Below are 19,067 nucleotides of genomic sequence, written 5' to 3'. Positions count from 1 at the left end.
AACGTACGCTATGAGCGCTTGTTGAGAGACAACTCAGAACAATTTTGATGGAGACAAAATCTGAAAGGAAGCAAATAATGCTGACCCCCAGTTATTTCCGATTGTGCTTGAAGAGCAACAGCACAAGGCTGAATGTCAAGTTCAAGCCAATGCTGGAGTTATCAAGAGGGATAACGATACAGTCGAGGGTTTGCCAAGACATATTGTGGAGGCCGAGAGGCTGGGATCTTTCATGACTGGGACTTGACACAGCAGTAGAGTCACCTGGAGTCCAGGAAGTCAGTGCGCCTGTCGGCGGCTGGGATTCTCTGACCTCGCTCTCGGACACTGTGTCACCCCCACGGGTGTGCGGGCCTCCGTGAGCCCTGTTGCGTGGCGCTCCTCGTGTGGTTCTGAGGGCTGTCGTCTGGGAAGGCACTAACGGGGGGCCCTCCCTGTTTGTTTCCTTCGTGTCTGACAGAATCGAGAAGTGGCGCCAGAGAGACCTTCATGCCTTTCTTCAACGGGGACTCGTACCTGGAGCTGAAGGGACTGCAGAGCTACGGACACGACCTGCAGTGAGTCCCTCTCCGTCTCCCGTCCCCGAGCTGCAGCCCGTGTCTCTGTGCGGCAGCTCTCCGCTCACTTTGAGGATAAATGAGCGGTCAGGGTTCAGACGCTTCAGACACGGTTCTGTTGGGTTTTGTTTGTGTTTTAGCTGAACAGAGGCGGGGAAACGAATGGCAGGTGGTACATTAGTGTTACTCATTGGAAGGGGGCAATGGAAGTTTATGGCTCTGTTTAATTTTAATGGCGCCAGCTTAATTTTAATTTTATGGAGCAATTTGATGGGAATATATGAGCACTTTGGAGTGAAAATAGCAGGCCTCATCTGTTACTCTCCCAGATTCAATATGCTTGTGCGAAATGATCTCCATCTGGGCTGCGAGCCTGACTCTGCGTAGGAGTAGGTGCGGGCCCCGTGGGTTTTGGGGACCACGTGCATCGGGGCGTCTGTAAGGCTCCCCTGTGCTGTGTCCCTGCAGGCAGAAAGTCAGCCTGACGCTGGTGTTCCTGGCCAAGGACCCCAATGGCATGATCTTCTACAACGGGCAGAAAACAGACGGCAAAGGGGACTTCATCTCCCTGGCTCTGAGCGACGGGTTCCTGGAGTTCCGATACGACCTGGGCAAGGGCCCGGCTGTGATCAGGTGAGCTTGGGGGCTGGAAGAGGACACACAGGGCTGCTCATCACTGCCTTTTAACTGACCTGTGTCCCGATGCAGGGAAGAGGTGTGGCAGTCCGCCCACGGTTCAGACACTCTTTACGATTCAGTAGGATTTCAGGGTTGCAGTGCTGTTTCCGACAGCCTAATAGTAGATATGTATTTGGTGCTGGAATAATTTGTGAGTAAATGTCTTGCACGAGACGTGCTGAAAATAACCCAACGTGAAACGACACAGGCGGCCAGTTCGGTTATCGGAAGATTGAATCCCGAGACGAACAGGTTGGAGAGAAGAAGAGATGGGTATCACCCATCAGCCATGTCCCCGTTAAAATAAAGGAGAAACAGCGGATCTGTCGAGACACACAATCTAGAGGAACCAACCTTGGTTCATAATTTAAAACCCCAAAAATCTCATCTTTGTCTCCCCTCACATTAAGTTTCAAAGGGCCAAGGTGTGATCAAAAGTAAGAAACAGAAGGTCCTGGTTTAAGGTCCTTGGTTTAAGGTCCTCAAACCAAGCCCATTCGAACTAAACCCGTCAGGACAGTCTTAGCCCGGATCACAGCTCCAGTATTGAGCTGCATCTGTATCTCCTGAAAGCTCCCCACAGCAGAATCACACAGTCAGGGATAACTTCATGAGAATATCTGAGGACCAGCAGCAGGTAAAGAGTGTATTAGTGTTCTATAATAACCTGCCATTACTGTAAAAGGATATTTTACAATAACAGTGGTGAACAAGTTGAGAAGTAATACTGTGCTAAAACACAGCTCTGTACTTCAATAGGTGGTTATTGAGCAGTTCGTTCCTACCAAATACTGTAGCAGTCGCAGGTACTTTGTTCTCTGTACGAAAGCCTTTCTTTTCTAAGTGCTTTTTGTAGTTACTGCCGTTCCTTTTTTCCTTAAAAGACGAAGTCTCCTCCTCACCTTTAGAAATCGGGCCCAGTATCACTGACAATTCCATCGGGCTCACCTGGCGTACCGTCAAAAACCTGAGAGGGTCCGTTAACTCCCTGCGATGAAACTGTTGTGCACATCTGTAGCCCTTAGCGTCAGCGCCTGGAGAACTGGCAGAGCATGAGTACAGTACACACTCTCGCGCTGGGCCAGGCTCCGGTCCGCTCCCTCTGGGCCTCGCTCACGGCCTGCTGTTTCCTGTCCCCAGGAGCAAGGAGAGGATCGAGATGGACGTCTGGAACACGGTCAGCCTGGAGCGCGCCAGTCGCAAGGGCGAGATCAACGTCAACGACAAGGACCGCGTGAGGGGGGAGTCGCCGGTGAGGGGTGACGCCGCCACCAAACCCGGCCTGTGGCCCCGCTGTGCTCCAGGGGAACGGGGGCTCCCAGTCTGCAGGGTGCACCTGGAGTCACTGTGGGCGCCGATCCCGATCGCTCCTCTTCCTCTCTCTCCGGGCGCACACCGGGCTTCCCGTGGGCTGTGGAGGGGGACGGGATTCCTCTGCACAGCCCTGCCCGGGGTCGAAACTGGCTTCCTGGAGGGCCTGGGGCCCCTGCTGTTCCCTCCAGCTCCGGGTGTCGATTGAACACTTAGCACCGTTATTTTCGAAATCAGGCACAGCTGGGATTTTTCTTGAGGTCTCTTACAGCTGATAAAGCCACTGGCTGCGTTCAAGGTGTGGTTACCTATAAATCCCATCAGAGCCTGGTGAGCAGTCTTATACAGATATCAATTGGAACAAAAACCCAGACCCTCCAGGAATTTCCAAACCCCCTAGTGTAAAGCTGGGCTCCTCAGTCCTGGTCATGGGGACCCCCACACTGGGACCTTCAATCAGCTTAATAATTGGAGTAAATAATACATTTAAACTGTATTTTTCCAGCTCTTAAACACGTTAGAGTTCGCCTTTTAACCACTGTATTGCATTTCACAAATAACATGAAATTACAACTTGTCAGCAGAAAAACAACTGTTCCAATCGCGTCACCTCTTAGTAAAATGAAGGACCTGATTAAGTAAAGAGACTGGCTGGAGTGAGGGCCAGCAGGTGTGGGTCTCCAGGCCCAGGGTTTCAGAACCCTGGTCTCAAAGCGCACATGTGATAAACCGGTCAAGGAGGAAGGTGGGTGTTTTGCACAAACCAGCCTGCTTTCCCAAGGAACAAAACATCTCCTGGCAAAGTTTCAGCAGTTGAGTGGTTTTGCACAGTAGTTTTGTTTCTGCTTAAAAAGGCAATTACTGACTACAGAAAAAGCCCCCCGAGTGATTCATTCTGAGTAACTCTGCCAGCACAGAGGTAAGGCTGGTGTGAGCAAATTGCAATCAGCTGATTGGGAGCATGAGAACCTTTGGCAGCGCGATGTGAAGTGATTGAAATGAGGCCTCAGCTCAGCTTTGCTCTTCTGAAGTGGCGTTCCCGGTATCGGGGAATCAGCTGGGCACTCGCTGAACGGCCCTTCTCTGCTTAATGGAGCAGAGGCAGGGCCCCGTTTCCCGTATAGGGTGTGTGTGTGTCCTGCAATACTCTGGTGTCCCATCCAAGGGGTGTGTGTGTCCTACAGTACACTCATGTCCTGTCCAGGGCGTGAGTGTGTCTTAAAATGCAGGGTGAAAGCTTTGCTACAAGGATGGGCTCCAAGGTTATAAAGCCTTCACCAGACTTTCTGGCAATGCCCAGTCATATACAGTAGTTGACTTTGGGGTGTAAAGTGGTGTGACCTTTTTTCCTTTTCTGGGTTTTGTGTATTTGTATCGTTGGTGATTAATAAATGTGTTTGAACAGATTTTTGCAAGTAATCCGATGTTGTTAACACGGATTTCACTCTGGCATCGGTGCCAGATTAGCTGGATCTGCAGCATTCACACCAGAAGGCTGCTGATCTCTAAACGTGACAAGAGGTTGCGCCTTGCACCCTGGGTGCGGCCTGTGTTTGGAGCTGGACACACTGGTGCCCAGGGCCTCTCTGCAGTGCGCCACTGTGCGTTTGCTCAGCTCAGTTACGTATCCAGGCAACAGAATGTCAACCTGAGCCGCAGGTGTTTGGAAAAAACAACTGCATGGAGCACTAGGCAAATTAATGAAATAAGCAGTAAAACATCCTATTACTAAGATCCGTTTTGGAAATAATCTAATAACCTCCCAGTCATCTGTTATGTTTTAACACAGAAACGTCTAATTATGGAGTTGTGTTTCCGACACAAAGTCACTTGCGTCTTGTTAGGGCAAGGGGGAGCATGTCTCATTATTGGATTTAAATCCTGCTGAAGAGATAGCGAGTGCTGTTTGAAGGAGAAAACACTTGTAATTTATGGAGCTGCAGGCTAGTGTTGACAAACGTAAGAAATCTTTCCAGAGCCTTTTTGTTGAAGGTGTTATGTAAAGGTCGCTGCTGTGCTGCAATCTCAAAATACTGAACGTAGCTACCTTTGTAAAAACATCTGTCCCTTTGTGACACAATCTCACCACAGAGGTCCTGGAAGTGAGTTTTGGACAAGGGCTGCTGCAGAGAGGCCGTCGCTGGGTGTGTGTCTGTGTGCAGCTCAACCCTGAGAGAGGTTTACTGTGCCAGTGTGAGGTGTGCAAGGGCTGGGGTTAGGCGTGATGCAAGCTGTAGAAATTGGCTCAGCGAAAGCACAAGTGTGGTAAAACATCTGTTAGCAGATGTACAGTGCTGAACGGTCATGAGCGAGGTCCTGCATGATCTGTTTTTGCTCTGTGCACTGGATGCTGCTACCTACTGACGCCCTCTTCTCTCTCTCCATTTATTTCAACCCCTGTCCCCTCTCCCTTTTCTGTGCTGTCTGGATTTAAGAAATCTCGAAAGGTAAATGATCTGTGTCCCAAGTCATATCGGGCTGTCGGCATTTCACATCATTGTGTGCCAGTGTCTTCTTCATCTCAGTTCCATTGTTCCCTTACTCATAATTAGAACAATAGCATTAAAGGGGTGTTTCCTTAGGAGCCATTTCATGTGTTCTAGTAGAAGCATTTGCTGAATAGCTCTGTTTGGCTTGCACCTGACAGATAAACCACCGAGCCGAGCGAGTAAGAACGCCAGCGCTCATAGCAAGAACACTTTCTCTCTGGGACAGAGGCCCTTGCTGATATTGGGCTTTAGGCTGGAAAATCTGTTTGATAAGAGGTTGGAGTGCAGGTCCAGAGCCAAACAGAGATTCTGTGCACCGTACCCTCGTGAGCCACCCATTCGTTCTGGTTCCTGTCCCTGTCCCTGCTCTCGTGTCTCCCTCCTTACTGCTGCCACATCGGCGCTGCACGAAATAACACACACACACACACACACACACACACAAACACTCCACGACCTCACCAACACGAGCTGGAAATTCCTTTCTGAAAGACTCTTCTGTGTACCTCCCTGCCTCCCCCTCTCTCCCACTCTCCCTGCCTCCCTTCCTCCCTGCCTCCCTGCCTCTCCCTTCCTCCCTGCCTCCCCCTACCTCCCAGTCTCCCTGCCTCTCCCTACCTCCCTACCTGCCCCTACCTCCCTACCTCCCTGTCTCCCTGCCTCTCCCTACCTGCCCCTACCTCCCTACCTCCCTGTCTCCCTGCCTCTCCCTACCTGCCCCTACCTCCCTGTCTGCCTGTCTCCCTGCCTCTCCCTACCTCCCTGTCTCCATGCCTAACCCTACCTCTCCCTACCTCTCCCTGTCTCCCTGTCTCCCTGCTCAGCCTTGTGAACAGAAGAAATACTGCTACCAGCAGCCAGCACTGTACACAGCAGCTGCTGCTCTTTTTCACAGCAATTAGCCAGGATTTCCCTTCAGGCATTCACTGCCCTACATACAGTCAAGAGCCTTCATTCTTTAATTAGTGTGGCCCTAATTGGAAAGTACTTCTTTAATTGCAGGGTGTTTGTGCAGGTTGATCATTGTTTCAGTGATAAACCAGATTTTAAATTACATCCAAACTATAGTTTACTGCTCTTCATCAGTTGTTAGACCTTTTCCATGGTAAAAAGACCCAGCACCAATATCAAAGTCATGAAACGTCAAGTACAATCTTCTTTGAGTACCTTGAGGCACAGAGAGGGATGCGACCAGGGCATGAGAGGCAGTGGCACAGGCCACTGTACAGACAGGCCACTGTAGCTGAAGCTGGGCTTCAGTTCACACAGGTTCAGCCCCACGCAGTTCCAGAGCGGGCCAGCAGGGGGCAGGGAGGGTCAGGCCTGCGGTCTGCGGTCACTCCTTCTCTGCCTGGCCTGACGCGACGACGGGCCTTGTGTTTCAGAACCAGCACACCGCGCTGAACCTCAAGGAGTCTCTCTTCATCGGCGGAGCGCCGGACTTCAGCAGGCTGGCCAGAGCCGCCGCTCTGAAGGACGGGTTCAAGGGAGCGGTTCAGAAGGTGAGAGGTCAAGTGACCGCCCCCATCCCGGCCCCCACATCCAAGGGCCACACGTTAACGTAAAGGGTCTGTTACTCCGGGAGGTTCCCGGTTCAAGTCCCAGACTCTGCCCCTGATCAAGGTGCTGAGATGTCAAGATGTCAAGCCCAGGTTGCTTGTCAAAGCTGTAGTATCCTATCATAGCCCAGGGGAGCTGTTAAAGGCCTGTTCTCCCACTCCAGGGGAGGTTGGAATAATTCACAGCTATAACGTCTCAACAGAATTCCTCCCCTAGGGCAGAACTCCCGCTGTCTGCCTCTCACCCGCGGGACCGATACTCCTCCTCTTCGGAGCGGCCCTCCATTCTTCATGGTTCTGCAAGCTGGTGGGATGTTTAATCTCTGCGCATATCATTAAACGTGTAGAGTACTCTGTACTGACTTCAGGCTCACATCTGTGGCTCGGCAGTGCAGCGCAGCGGCAAAATGTACCTGTTTTTTACTCCGCCATCCTGTTCTTAAACTAGGAGTTGAACTGCAGTATTTGCACGGTATTTGCACTGTGGACCAGAAGGAACGACATCTCGTTCCACTGTAGACTTGTCGAAGGCTGGGATGACAAATGAACGTGAACTTGAACTTGTTCGGGACCGATCTGCTCTCGCCCAGATCACGCTGATGGGGACTCCGGTTCTGAAGCGAGCCAACGTCCTGAACTCCGTGGACATCTCCATGTACCAGCCGCACCCCTGCTCCCAGAGCGTGTGTCAGAACGGGGGGCTGTGTCGCCCCCTGCTGGAGGTCTACGAGTGCGTCTGCCAGCACGGCTTCACGGGCGGGCGCTGCGAGAACGGTGAGAGCTCTGTGCCTCCGGGCTCTTCACTGCCTAATCGGACTTCAGCTGCTTAAATGGCTCATAATTGCTTAATTGATGTGGCTGTTGAAGTTTGCACAGCTGGTTAGCTGGATCAAACAATGACAGGCTTATCGAACTGATATCGTCCCCCCCCTACATTCAGACACGGGGCACAGCTATCTGCTGAATTCACACCCTGCGCTGAGCAGTGAGCTCTAACATGGGTTCAGCTGAAGTAGAACTCTGACTCTCTGGCCAGTCTCGGATTCCCAACCCAAGCACGCGGCTCACACCGCCTCGTCCATCTTCAGCAGACAGTTCTCACAGGCTTCTTCCTCTTCACTCACCCTGAGCGGAAAAGCTCTGGGAACGTTCATCACTGCAGTGGTTATTTGAAGCCCTCAGTGAAGTCCGTCTCTCGTTATGACCCCAGGGAGGGTGAGGTGAGGTGAGGCAGTGTGATGTGCTCAGCTGGCCGGGCTGTAAATGCTGTGTCTGAGTTCGCCCTCCCTGCCCTCTGTCCCCAGCCATCATCGAGAAGTCGGCGGGGGAGGTGGAAGCCATCGCCTTCGATGGGCGAACGTTCCTGGAGTATCACAACGCTGTGACCAAGAGGTGAGAGGTTCCCCCGTCGCGGCGCCCAGACCCCGGGGCTCGGTCCAGATGGCCGTGGCTCTGCTGCAGTGAGCAGCTCTTGGGCCCAGAACCGTGCGTGTCCCAGTTCTGATCGGCGCTGCGCCCCAGCCTCCTGTTCCGGAGGTCTGGGGGGGTCAGAGGCCGTAAGGAACAATTGCTCTTTGCCCCCCTGAGCCCGCGGGGCGGTCCGGAGCTCAGCCTGCTGCTCTTACTGAAGGAGAGCCATGAGCTGTGGCCACATGGATGAGCTGTCCTGGCCGAAACGGTCTTGTAGCTCGGGAGTGTGTCAGGTGAAGTACAGCCTGTGTGATTTTTGTGCGTGCCCTTTAGCTTGAGCTGAAAAAGAGATTCCTGCCGCGTTCGGACAGAGCCTTTGAAAGACTCTTGAGTGCAGTGTGGAGCGAGCAGCTGAGAGCTGCACTGTTTCCTGCGGCAGGCAGGGGTCTTGTACCACTGCTCGTCTCATCACACACACGACCAGATGTGTTTTCAGCACCGTAGAGGATTGGCGAGAACCAACCTCGCCCTCCGCTGGAGAGCCGTGCTCGAATGTTTGTCTTTGTCTGCGTGGCGTTACCTGTGCGTGGGGAGTCCCAGTCTGAGGCCTGTCTGTCTATCTATCTGTCTGTCTCACATGTCTCCCTGTTGTCTCTTTCCTGCTCTCAAGCCAACTGACCAATGAGATCCCAGAGTAAGTAGAGTCCTGATGCATTCTGGGTTTTGTATTTTCACTCTTCATCTTTACTAACCCTGAGCGGAAAGCTCTGGTGACATAAATCACTCAGATGCCTTTTCAAGTCCTCGGTGAAGTCTGTCTCTCGCTATGACCTCAGAGAGGATAGAGAGACAGAAAGCAATGAGGCTGCTGGGAAACGGTGCCATGACATCACCACGAGGTGTCGCAGTGCTCGAACGGCCTGCCCAGCTGCTCGTGCTGTACGGGCTGGTTCTGATTTCACCATCTTTTTCCGTTTTGTAAAATCATTGCAGACATGTCCCCAAACCTTGGACGCATGATGGCATGCTTGCAGGATTGTGCATTTTGTATAAAACAGCGTTAAAGTGATCTCATGCATGCGAGACTCCAGCCCTGAATACTTCTTCACGGTTGATAAACGCAGTGTGAGTGTGCGTGTCTGTGCGTGTCTGTGCGTGTCTGTGTGCCCCTGTGTGCCCTGCGGTCACATCCAGGGTGTACGCCGCCTTGTGCCCAGTGCTTGCTGGGATAGGCTCCGGGTCTGAATGAAGTTGTTAGAAAATGGATGGATGGTTGAAAAACACATTTTTATTCACATCTTTCACCAGGATCACAATAACTGCCATATTTCAATTTACAACTCGTTTTTTGACAAAAAGTGCTCTTTTGGTTTATTTCTTATCATCACCTCAACACGCTCAAACCATCGTTGGGCTACAGTGTCCTTTTCCTGCCTCTTATCCTTTTTGTGAGATGAAGAGCAATCCTTTATACTTGAGTAAAAAAGAGATGTCTTCACTAATGTCGAGGGAGAGAAATGAGCTGCTTCTTCTGGTTAATTAGCTTGTTAAGCAACTGTGCAGAAGCCAGCAGAGCGTGAGCTGTGATTTGCTGTGATGTATGGTGAGCAAAAGTCCACAGAAGGGTCTTTTTTTCTTTAAGCGGTGTCATTTTTTATGGCATATCTGCATTCATAATTTCTCATGACAGACTCCAAAGAAACCAGAATGTTAATGAAGGAATTGTCTTATGCAAGTAAGGCGCTACAGGGATGATGCCCTTGCGCCCACGTTCCTCTGCAGGCGCCCGGGAGCCCAGGGCGTGCCCTTGGCAGGCTGAGTGTTAACGCCTCCTCACAGGAGTGTTGTTATCCAGGTGCCATTTCATTCGAACCCGGGGCTTCGCCTGTTAATGAGCTCCTCAGATAGACCAGCGAGCACAGGCTGCTGTGTGCTGGCCGTGGCTCTAGACTGTCTGTAAAAGACTTTCACACGTCTTGGTGCGGAACTTTGCATTTCACCCAGATGGGTACTGATCTGTTACATTCGAGCTGCTGTGCAGCAAAACATCTCCATTGTCAGCCATTTCTGTCTTTTAAAAAAATGTTTGTGATCAGATCCTGACCTTCTCTCACTCGGAATCTTATTAAACCGTTTTTGTTTTTTTAAAAGGAACACGTGTTTCAGCCAGGCTGCAGTGTGCTGTTGGCGGGGCTCTGCTGCCCTGCCTGCTCAGCTGCAGCACAAACACTGGTCTAGACTGCAGCTGGCTGAGGGCCCAGTTGCTGTTCTGACTAGTCTGCTGTGGAGCAGGAATCTTGCTCAGCGTATAACAGCTCGAGCACACAGCCTTCATCTTTGTCTAGCGCCAGACCTACCGCTCAGGGCCGGGATCACTGCAAGCTGCAAGCTGTATTCCCCCTGGATTGCACTGACTGCTCTTGAACACTTGCTTATTGCATGCCTTCATTTTCTTTCTGCTCCTAAGTCCCGAAGCTCTGGAGGTTCCCTCGGATCAGAGGTGAGTCTCCACCGCTGTCCCGCTGCATGACTTTCCTGCTCTGGGGAGGACATCCTGTCAGCACAGGAAGTGCTCGTGCAACCCGAAACCACGTGGGTCGCGTTCCCGGTCCCCAGCCCTGAACGTGCCCTGGAAAACGAGCGCGCCCAGTGGCTAGCAGCGACCCCTGTGGTGACAGTGTCCCCCCCAGGAGAACTCTGTGCTAGGGCTTCAGTTCCGGGCAAGTGCAGAGGTGTTTGTCTCATCCAGGACTGCACGGGACGTTTAGTTTTAAAACGGATCTCAGTCCCTTGGGCACTCTCCCGGGCATCCGTCTGCAGGAGAGATCTGTTCTGCAGGAATGGGGAAGTGCAGAATGAGCTCGCTCTGGAATCCCTCTGGATAATTGAAGGTGTTGAACAGACCTTCTACAGTACGTGGGCTCCACTGTGTGGGTTTCAATCAGAGTACATTGCAGGGTGTTTATATCTGAGCGCAAACCGCGCAGAGATCGAGAGGACAAGTGATTTAAAGAGCTGGGGAATTGTGGTCCTGCGGGATTCAGACGCTGTGGCCTGGAACTGAAGCTCAGGCTCCTGTGTTGGGAAGGTTAGGTCATCTAAAGGAGACCCAGGAAAGCACTGCGTGCCTGCTTGGAAGATCAAGCAATAGCAGAATCCAGGATTTTGTCTCTTCCTCCCCGCTCCATTTCCTCAGTCTGTCAAGCCAGAGACAGTCCCGTAGGGCAGATAATCGGGCGTCTGCTGTTTGCGCTAATAAGAGTCCTGGCATGACTGCGGCTCAGGCTGGCACCACGCTCAGTCAATGATCCTCACACATCCCAGGGCGTCTCCACCCGTCCTTCACACCGGCGCGGTGAGGAAAAGCCGGAGTGCGCGGCGTTGCCTGGGAGAGGGCGGGATAGCACAGCGCCAGCCCGCTCGGGACAGGGAACCCCTGAAGGCTCGCGGGTGTGCTCCTGCAGTGGGGGCCCCCAGCAGCACGCAGGCTGGACTCGGGTGCTCTCCGTTCCCGAACCCTGTCTCCAGCGGCGCTCCCAGCGGCGCTCCGAGCGGCTCCGCTGTCCCACACCTGGGGGGGTCTCCGAGCGACTCCGCTGTCCCGCATCCGTGTGTCCTGTGTGCTTACGAGTCTCTCTGCGCCCTGCTCCTCCGTGCTGTGTGCCCTGTGCCCTGTGCCCTGTGCTCTGTGTTCGTCACCCGTTCGTGAGTGTGTGTGCTGTGTCCCGTGTGTGTCCCGGTGCTCTGTTGACAGGCCTTGAACCCCCAAACCTCTGTTGCCCCAGCAGTCAGAGCAGACCGGGCTGTGTGCGTCTCGCCTCACGCTCTGCTGTGCGCTCGTTCTCCAGCGCCCCAGGACACCCCAGAGCAAACAGCGCTCTGATTACAAACAGCAGGGCACGGGACCAGGGAGAAGCGTATTTAAGAAAACGCATTAGATGCCCAACCTTGTGTGGAGATCCGTCTCAGAATATCCTTAGCATACGCTGGAGATAGAGAGCTGGCATTTCTTATTTTACATTTCAGTTAATGATAAGCATTTTTGCACCAGCGGACTCTTTTTCAAAAGGAACAGATTGTATTCCCTGGCACGTCTCGAGCCCCTGCAGATGTTGCCAGCTGTGACAGTGTATCTGGACGAAACATTACAGCCCCGCCGCAGGGAAGCGATGAGCAGGATGAGTCTTAGCACATGAGAACAGGGGCTTTTTGAAACAGACCTGACAAGAAACTGAATTTATTTACCACGCTTGGGTTTACACTCAAGCAGAGGGAGGCGTTCCGCTCGGCGGGCGAAGTCTCCCTGGTGCTGGATCTTCCTGCGTGTTTTTGCGCGAGCTGTCCAGAAGTGGGCGCGAAGCTGTGTACGGCGCAGTGGGAAGAGCAGCACACATCTCACCCCTGGGTTAGAGGCGGCTGTTTGACGCGGAGACAGTCTCTGCTGCCCACAGCAGCCGAATCCGATGCCTGGGAACATCACAGCAGGCTCCCAGCGGGATTCACAAGTACAAACACCAGCTGCTCCCACAACAGACCCTGAGTGGGAGGATTTCTCTCAATAGGAGGCACATAGCAGCTAATATCCACCCAGCGCAGAGAGAGCGCTGGCCAGGGGGTTTGTGTGGCATCAAGCGCTCGAGCTCGTGAGTCCCCTCAGGCAGGGCTTGCTGGTGAGTTGGCACTGGGCGGCTGCTGTCCGAGGGGCTCCTGGCAGTTCTGGTAGAAATGTACTTGCTGTGCCAGGGCAGCCGGCGTCCTGCGGACACGACGCGGGCCCACACTGACCCGCGGCGGCGCGGGCGCTCGTGCCGGACCCTGACGCGCGTCTCCTCCCCCTCCCGCAGCGAGAAGGCCCTGCTGGTGAACAGGTTCGAGCTCAGCATCAAGACGGAGGCCACCCACGGCCTGCTGCTGTGGAGCGGGAAGGGGGTGGAGCGCTCCGACTACATCGCCCTGGCGCTGGTGGACGGCCGCGTGCAGATGACCTACGACCTGGGCTCCAAGCCCGTCGTGCTGCAGTCCACGGTCAGGGTCAACACCAACCGCTGGGTCCGGATTAAGGCCAGCAGGTAGGGCGCGCACCAGCACCTCCCAGGAAATCTGTTCCTGAGTAAATCCGCAGTTTGCCCACCCTTGCCTCCGGCTCACACGTTCTTGTCTTTTCCCGGATCCGGTTTCGTGGCGCCGTCATGGCAGCTGTGCGGGGCCTCGTGTTTAACGGGGCGCTGCAGAATTACAGGGGTCACAATGTCCCAGTGCAGCGAGCTCCTGTGCAGACAGGGCACAGGCTGTGAAGGTCCAAGTGAGAAAAACAAGGAAGGAATGGTCCTTCTTCTCCTTCCGCCCCCCCGCAGTCTCCTTCACATTTGCACCTTCTCAGCTCTTCCGGTTGCTGTCGGAAACGGGGGCTCCCTGGTTAAGCCGGGGCTGAGGCACCCTGCTCTCTTGTGTGTCCGCAGGGCTCTGAGAGACGGCTCCCTGCAGGTGGACAACGAGGCGCCGGTCACCGGCTCGTCGCCCCTGGCCGCCACGCAGCTGGATACCGACGGCACCCTGTGGCTGGGTAAGCACACAGCCGGGGGCCTCAGAGGGGGCAGTCTGACCACACGGGGTGACCAGTCTCCCTGCTGACCAGAGCTGACCACCTTTCTTCTGATTTTGCATTTCACGGTCCCTCACCGTGGTGGTGGGGGGGTAGGGGGGCTGTGAATCTACTTGTATCTCGCTTTTTAGCCTCCTCATCTTTCTTCCAAACAACTTTTGCAAGTGCTTTTTTAACATAACTGTGCTACAGCTTCTTAATGAGGCTCATTATCTAATTTAATTCTTCACCGTTAGAATGATAACGTGATAGGATTTGTGTGGTGCCGAGGAGTGGCACAGTGCTGCCTCTCAGCGCTGGGACCCTGGGCTCAATCCCTCGGGTGCTATCTGCGTGGAGTGTGTTTCCTCTGCGCAGTCCCGAGACACACTGGTAGGTTCACTGGCTCCTGAGCCCTGAGGCGGGCTGGGAGCTCGTGAGTCCTGTCCAGGGTGTGCCCCGTTGCTTGTCGGCAGAGACACGGCTCCCATGACCCTGAGCTGTGGGGGTAAGGCGGTTGGGAAATGGCCGTTGCTCCGTCTCCCTCACGGTGTGCCTTCCCCTCCCGCAGGCGGGCTGGAGCAGCTGGCCGTGGCCAGGAAGCTGCCCAAGGCCTACAGCACGGGCTTCGTGGGGTGTGTGAAGGACGTGGTGGTGGACGGCCTGGAGCTGCACCTGGTGGAGGACGCCTTAAACAGCCCCAAAATCCTGCACTGCTCGGCCAAATAACCGGCGCCGCCCACCCTGTCTATTGCTGTAATTATTTTCTATTTTTGTATACTTTTATTGCTTTTTATATTGGAAAATACATCGTTGTTTTTCGTTTGTTTTTGTTTTGGTTCGGTTTGTTGTTTTCTGCTCCTCTGTTGTTGTTGGACGCCATCGTTCTCCGGACGAGCCCTGCAAGCCCTCGTGTTGTGGAGGTCTCTGGGAGGGGAGGCCGAAGCCCCGCTCGTGCCTGGAGCCTGGCAGGTGGCGCTGGTGCCGCCGTCCCCTCCCCTCCCCTCCGCCTCGCAGGACTGTCCAGCCCGGGCGGACCGGCGCCGAGGGATCGAGCGGGACCGGCCCCTTTGTGTTACTGTGTTGTTATTGTTCCTTTTTTTATACTTTTAAGAATTAATTTATGTGTGAGCGTACCTGTGACTGACTTCTAGCTTGCTACAGTACGTGATTGTAAGATAATGAAAGAATGAGCTGCCTTCGGCCGGCAGTAAGGAGGACAGAGCTCCCGCTGCGAAATCACACAGAACAAAGCGTGTTCCGACCCCGAAGGGCAGCGTCTGGGACGGGACAGACAGCAGTGCCCGTCTCCGCGGCGCTGTTCCAGCTCTGCGTGGGCCTCACCCCGCAGCGCGGCTCTTGGCTTCACAGAAACACGCGTGTAATGACCACGCCTCGCGTGTGGAGCTGTGCGCCTTTCTGATTTAGGAAACGCCAACGTCGTTTTAAACATTTAGATGCAAAACACCTGCCAGTGCAGGTTTCAGTACACGCGGGGAGAGCCTGCAGAGCTCGTCTTGCTAGCTGTTCATCATGCCTCATATCTCATGAGATATACAAATTCCTGCCGACAAAACCTTTGTGTTTCCTGTCTCTCTCACGTTTTCCTTGCTAAAAGGGTCGCGCCCTGGGCAAAGACGTAGCGGTCTTGTAATCAGCATTTGAAAGAGAAGTTAGGTGAAGATTTTGTTTGAACGTCAAAGGTTGCTACTGAGCCAAATAACAGATGCCTTTTTGAAACATACTGAGAGGCCTTAAAAACACAACAACGGAGAATTGGAACTGATAGCGTTTGTTGCATTGTTAATGCCTCACGGTATAATTAATGTTAACAAGAGCTAAGTGCTTTTTAAAAAAACTGTTTTCTCTTCTTTTTATTGGTTTAAGTGTTTAAAATGTGCCAAAAGAGAAAAAAAAAGAAACGTCTGTGATAGTCATGCCACCAGGGGGCGCTGTAACACAAGCAGAGGAGTCCTTCAGCGACAGAGGGCGCAGGGTTGGGCGCCAGGGGCCGGAGTCTCCGTTCATCTTGGGCAAATGGAGAAAAGACTGATATGTCCATTTGTGAGGTTTCTATTCACAAGCAACTGAGAACTTCCTTTTCCATTCTTGAAATGTAAGAAAAACAAACTGAAACGATCTCCAGATGCCTTTTGGGCTCAGCAGCCCAGTTCTTGCAGAAGCTGGGAAAAAAAAAGACAAGGATCCTTTGCATCTGTCATCCTTTGCCCTGAAGGAAACAATAAAAATACTAATTACAATAGTGCATGGGTTTGTGCTGTTGGATGAATAGCCTGTATAAAGAGAGAACCAGTGTAATCAAAGAGTTCTGTTGGTCTGAAACGTGCATTATTGCAAGACTTTAAAATTGTGCTCAATTTGCATTTATTAAGTGACAAAAAACGTGCTTGTTCACAGTAGGAAGCCAGTGGCCCTATAAATGGTTCCTTGCTTTTTATTTTTCTAACGTTCCACGTTACTAGAGATACTTTTGCACAAAGCTGGGATCTAAACTGTAAATTAGTAACGCATCAATCTCAAGGTGTTTTTGTATGATACACTGGAACAGAACATATGCAGTCGTGGGGAATTCACGATCTTGACATTTGGAAATCCGCGTCACTGGGGTTGGGACTTTGTAAAAGAAGGTCTTTAACACGTCTGTATTCTCTCCTCTGGGAGTGGTGTGGTTTTTGGGGCGAGGCTTGTGGAGATACAGGAGGCTTGTGTGGAGCGAGAGCTGTGATCGAAGCTTCCAGCCGGATTCTGCACAGGCCCTGAACACGGCGTGATCTGACGTAACGGCATTTCATTCTTGGTTGGCTCGTTTGTTGATCAGCTTCACATTAAAGTGAAAGAAATTTTACGGTAATAAATTTACAGCTGTGCAGAAAACACAGTTCCTGTCCGTCAGAAGCCTCGTCAGAAAACACAAATCAGACTAACGAGGGTTTTTGAAATACTGTAATAGGATAAAAATTCCAGGCTTGGCAACACGCTGTACCGTCTCAGAAATGCCTTAAACAATGGAAATTGCCTGATTCTGGTGACCGCTGTGTTCATGTTGTGTTGTGCACTTACTTTAGCCACTACCTTAGTTTTATCCCTATAATGTAAAAATAACAATAATAAATAATGACAACAATAACAAAACAATCCCAGAATGTTTTTTTAAAGTATTTTTCCAGCCCGTATTCCTTATTTATGTGTCTTCACATGGAGCGGAAGGCGGGCCTTTGTGAAGCGGCTGGGTGGGGCGGACCTGAAGGACAGTGCGCTACGGCGCCGCAGAGCCCCCACTCACGTCAATACCTGTGTCTTGTGTTCCTGCCACCACGACTTAAAGTCTACAAACCTCCTTCTCCTCCTCCGGCGTGTCTTTGTTCCGCGGCGGGCGGACTTGGAGAGAGGGAGAGAAAGGGCCGTGAGACACAGAGGCCACTCGGGCGCGGGGACGAGGGGCAGAGAGACTGGGCCAGCAGGAAGTGCAGGGCCTGACAAGGAGGATGTGCGCGCACAGCTCTCTCTCACTGCTCAGCAGCAGCGCTCTGGACTGAGAGCCGGCGATTCCACATTAGGAGAGACGTCATGAACAATGAAGTTGTTTTCCTCCTGTGCCCTCAGTCCTAACCTTCTTAATGTGTATGTGGTATTTAAGAGTCCGGACGTTTTAGTCTTGACAGAGGCCGAATTACACCACAACGAAAGAAAATTGCTTCAAGTGTTGTGCTGCTTGAAACTGTGACGGGGGGCCGGATTAGACACCTAAAACGAGAAATCGGAAGCTTTTATGAGGAAATGTGGTGGAATTCGCCCTTAAGCCCTGCAGTAATTCTGCGTGGAAAATGAAAAGTTCAATCGCTCATAAAGGCCGGCTGGCTTCACCCGCGTACACACACACAGTCTGCTCACACGCAGAATAACGAAGTCATTCTTCGTTAAGACAAGGGAGCTCCTGTCTGGAGGGATCCGAAAGCCCTCAGTCCACAGACGTGCTTGTCAGAGGTTCATCCTCTCCGAAGGGTTCAGAAGGCAGGACTTCTGAAAGAACGTCCTCCTCTAGCATCCTGCCATCACACAGCAAGGAGACATCAGTGCACACAGTAAAACATCAGATCTTAGCATTACGATTTAAGAAAATAAATGAATTCACAGTTCTGACTCAGCTGTGTCTGCAGCTGGGAGAGTGGCACACAGTAATACTGACAGGCAGTAACGCTCCACACACCAGAGTCCCCGGGCAGCTCCTTCAAGCCTCGTGCAGCAAGGAAGAGAAGCTCACAATTCGGCTGCATTTCAAAACTGTTACACTGGGCTTAGTTAATACACAACTCCCTGCTGCTGAAGCAAACAGATCTGCATGCTTGCAAGAGCAACACGCCTTCTCTACAGCAATATGTATTTTCCCCTCACTCTGTACACCTGCCTGTAGAGAGAACAGATTCCTAGTGAAATTGCTGTGGTTTCCATTGCAAAATCAATTCAGAAGGGAATAGGAAAGCAAGCTATTGCAGTCAATGGAACACTAACTCTCTAGGAATAAACAACTGGCTGGGATTTGATCCAGCAATTAAACTTTGTCTGCTCTGCGGTGGTGCTGCTCGTTCTGGCCACTGTGGGTCAGGAGGGGGGTAATTCTGACCAGTGCGGGTCAGGAGGGGGGTAACTGGCTCTGAATCCCCACACCAGATTAAGGCCTGGCGATGGCCGGGGCAGAGAGACATCAAAGCAGTTCTCTTTGCAGTTCAATGATTTATAAGCAAAGAAGCTGGTCGTTTATTTCAGGAAACATGAAACACCCCTCGAACCCACTGTAGCGAGTGGTCAGACTGTAGAAATCGTCAGTGACTGCAAGGACTTGGGACTGGTCCTAGACACAGTCCTGAGCTTGGACGAGTGCTGTGACAGCATTTATAAAAAAGGACAACAGAGACTCTTTTTTTTTCTGAGGAAGCTCAGCTATTCCAAGGTAGATGGAACCATCTTAATGCTTTTCTACAAGTCTTTTATTGAAAGTGTCTTTACATACTGTCTCACTTGCTGTTCTTTGGTAACATCACTACCATTGAGTGTGACAGACTGGGAAAGGTAGTCAAAATAAGTCATCAATTATTTGGGGCGAGTCAGATCGCCTTTAGATACTTAATATTCTCTACAAACAGAGGGTGGCAAACAGAGCAGGGTGTATTATGGACTGCGTCTCTCAGCCCCTCCACAGCAAGTTCACACTTCGCCCGTGTGGGAGACGCCACTGTGTCCCCAGGTGTGATAGTAACAGACACAGGAAATCTTTCATCCCCTCTGCAATATCCCTTCCAAACAGTGCATCCTTCCCCTCCTCCTGCTGCAACACTGTTGCCCGGGCGTCTTGGTTGGCAAAAAGCCGCCTGTGCCGGTGTCGGTAACGTTGGGAATGCGCTGTAAAGCGAATTTCCCCAAACGGGCCGGAAAAACCGAAACTGAACGGCGAGCCCGGGGCGGA

General features: G+C 52.3%; 1 protein-coding gene across 17 annotated transcripts in view; it reads left to right on the top strand.

Annotated features, from left to right (window-relative positions):
- Window positions 1-16,741, top strand: part of agrn (agrin) — a 165,370-nt gene extending 148,629 nt beyond the window's left edge. For 10 of the 17 annotated variants that reach the window (XM_069183835.1, XM_069183838.1, XM_069183832.1 and 7 more), the window contains 12 exons: window positions 461-557; window positions 1,026-1,190; window positions 2,376-2,487; window positions 4,982-4,993; window positions 6,421-6,537; window positions 7,185-7,368; window positions 7,899-7,986; window positions 8,675-8,698; window positions 10,472-10,504; window positions 12,849-13,073; window positions 13,464-13,567; window positions 14,157-16,741. In XM_069183835.1, the coding sequence (XP_069039936.1) occupies window positions 461-557; window positions 1,026-1,190; window positions 2,376-2,487; window positions 4,982-4,993; window positions 6,421-6,537; window positions 7,185-7,368; window positions 7,899-7,986; window positions 8,675-8,698; window positions 10,472-10,504; window positions 12,849-13,073; window positions 13,464-13,567; window positions 14,157-14,314 (1,319 nt within the window). In that variant the 3' untranslated portion in view covers window positions 14,315-16,741. The remainder of the gene's footprint in view (window positions 1-460; window positions 558-1,025; window positions 1,191-2,375; window positions 2,488-4,981; window positions 4,994-6,420; window positions 6,538-7,184; window positions 7,369-7,898; window positions 7,987-8,674; window positions 8,699-10,471; window positions 10,505-12,848; window positions 13,074-13,463; window positions 13,568-14,156) is intronic. The other 7 variants (XM_069183839.1, XM_069183850.1, XM_069183840.1 and 4 more) reach the window with 5 other exon arrangements.
- Window positions 16,742-19,067: the final 2,326 nt, after the last annotated feature.

Source organism: Lepisosteus oculatus, chromosome 25 (genome assembly GCF_040954835.1).
Source record: "Lepisosteus oculatus isolate fLepOcu1 chromosome 25, fLepOcu1.hap2, whole genome shotgun sequence".
NCBI classification, from domain to species: domain Eukaryota; kingdom Metazoa; phylum Chordata; class Actinopteri; order Semionotiformes; family Lepisosteidae; genus Lepisosteus; species Lepisosteus oculatus.
The sequence above is the reverse complement of the archived record's forward strand: the minus strand, read 5'-3'. Positions and strand labels throughout refer to the sequence as shown.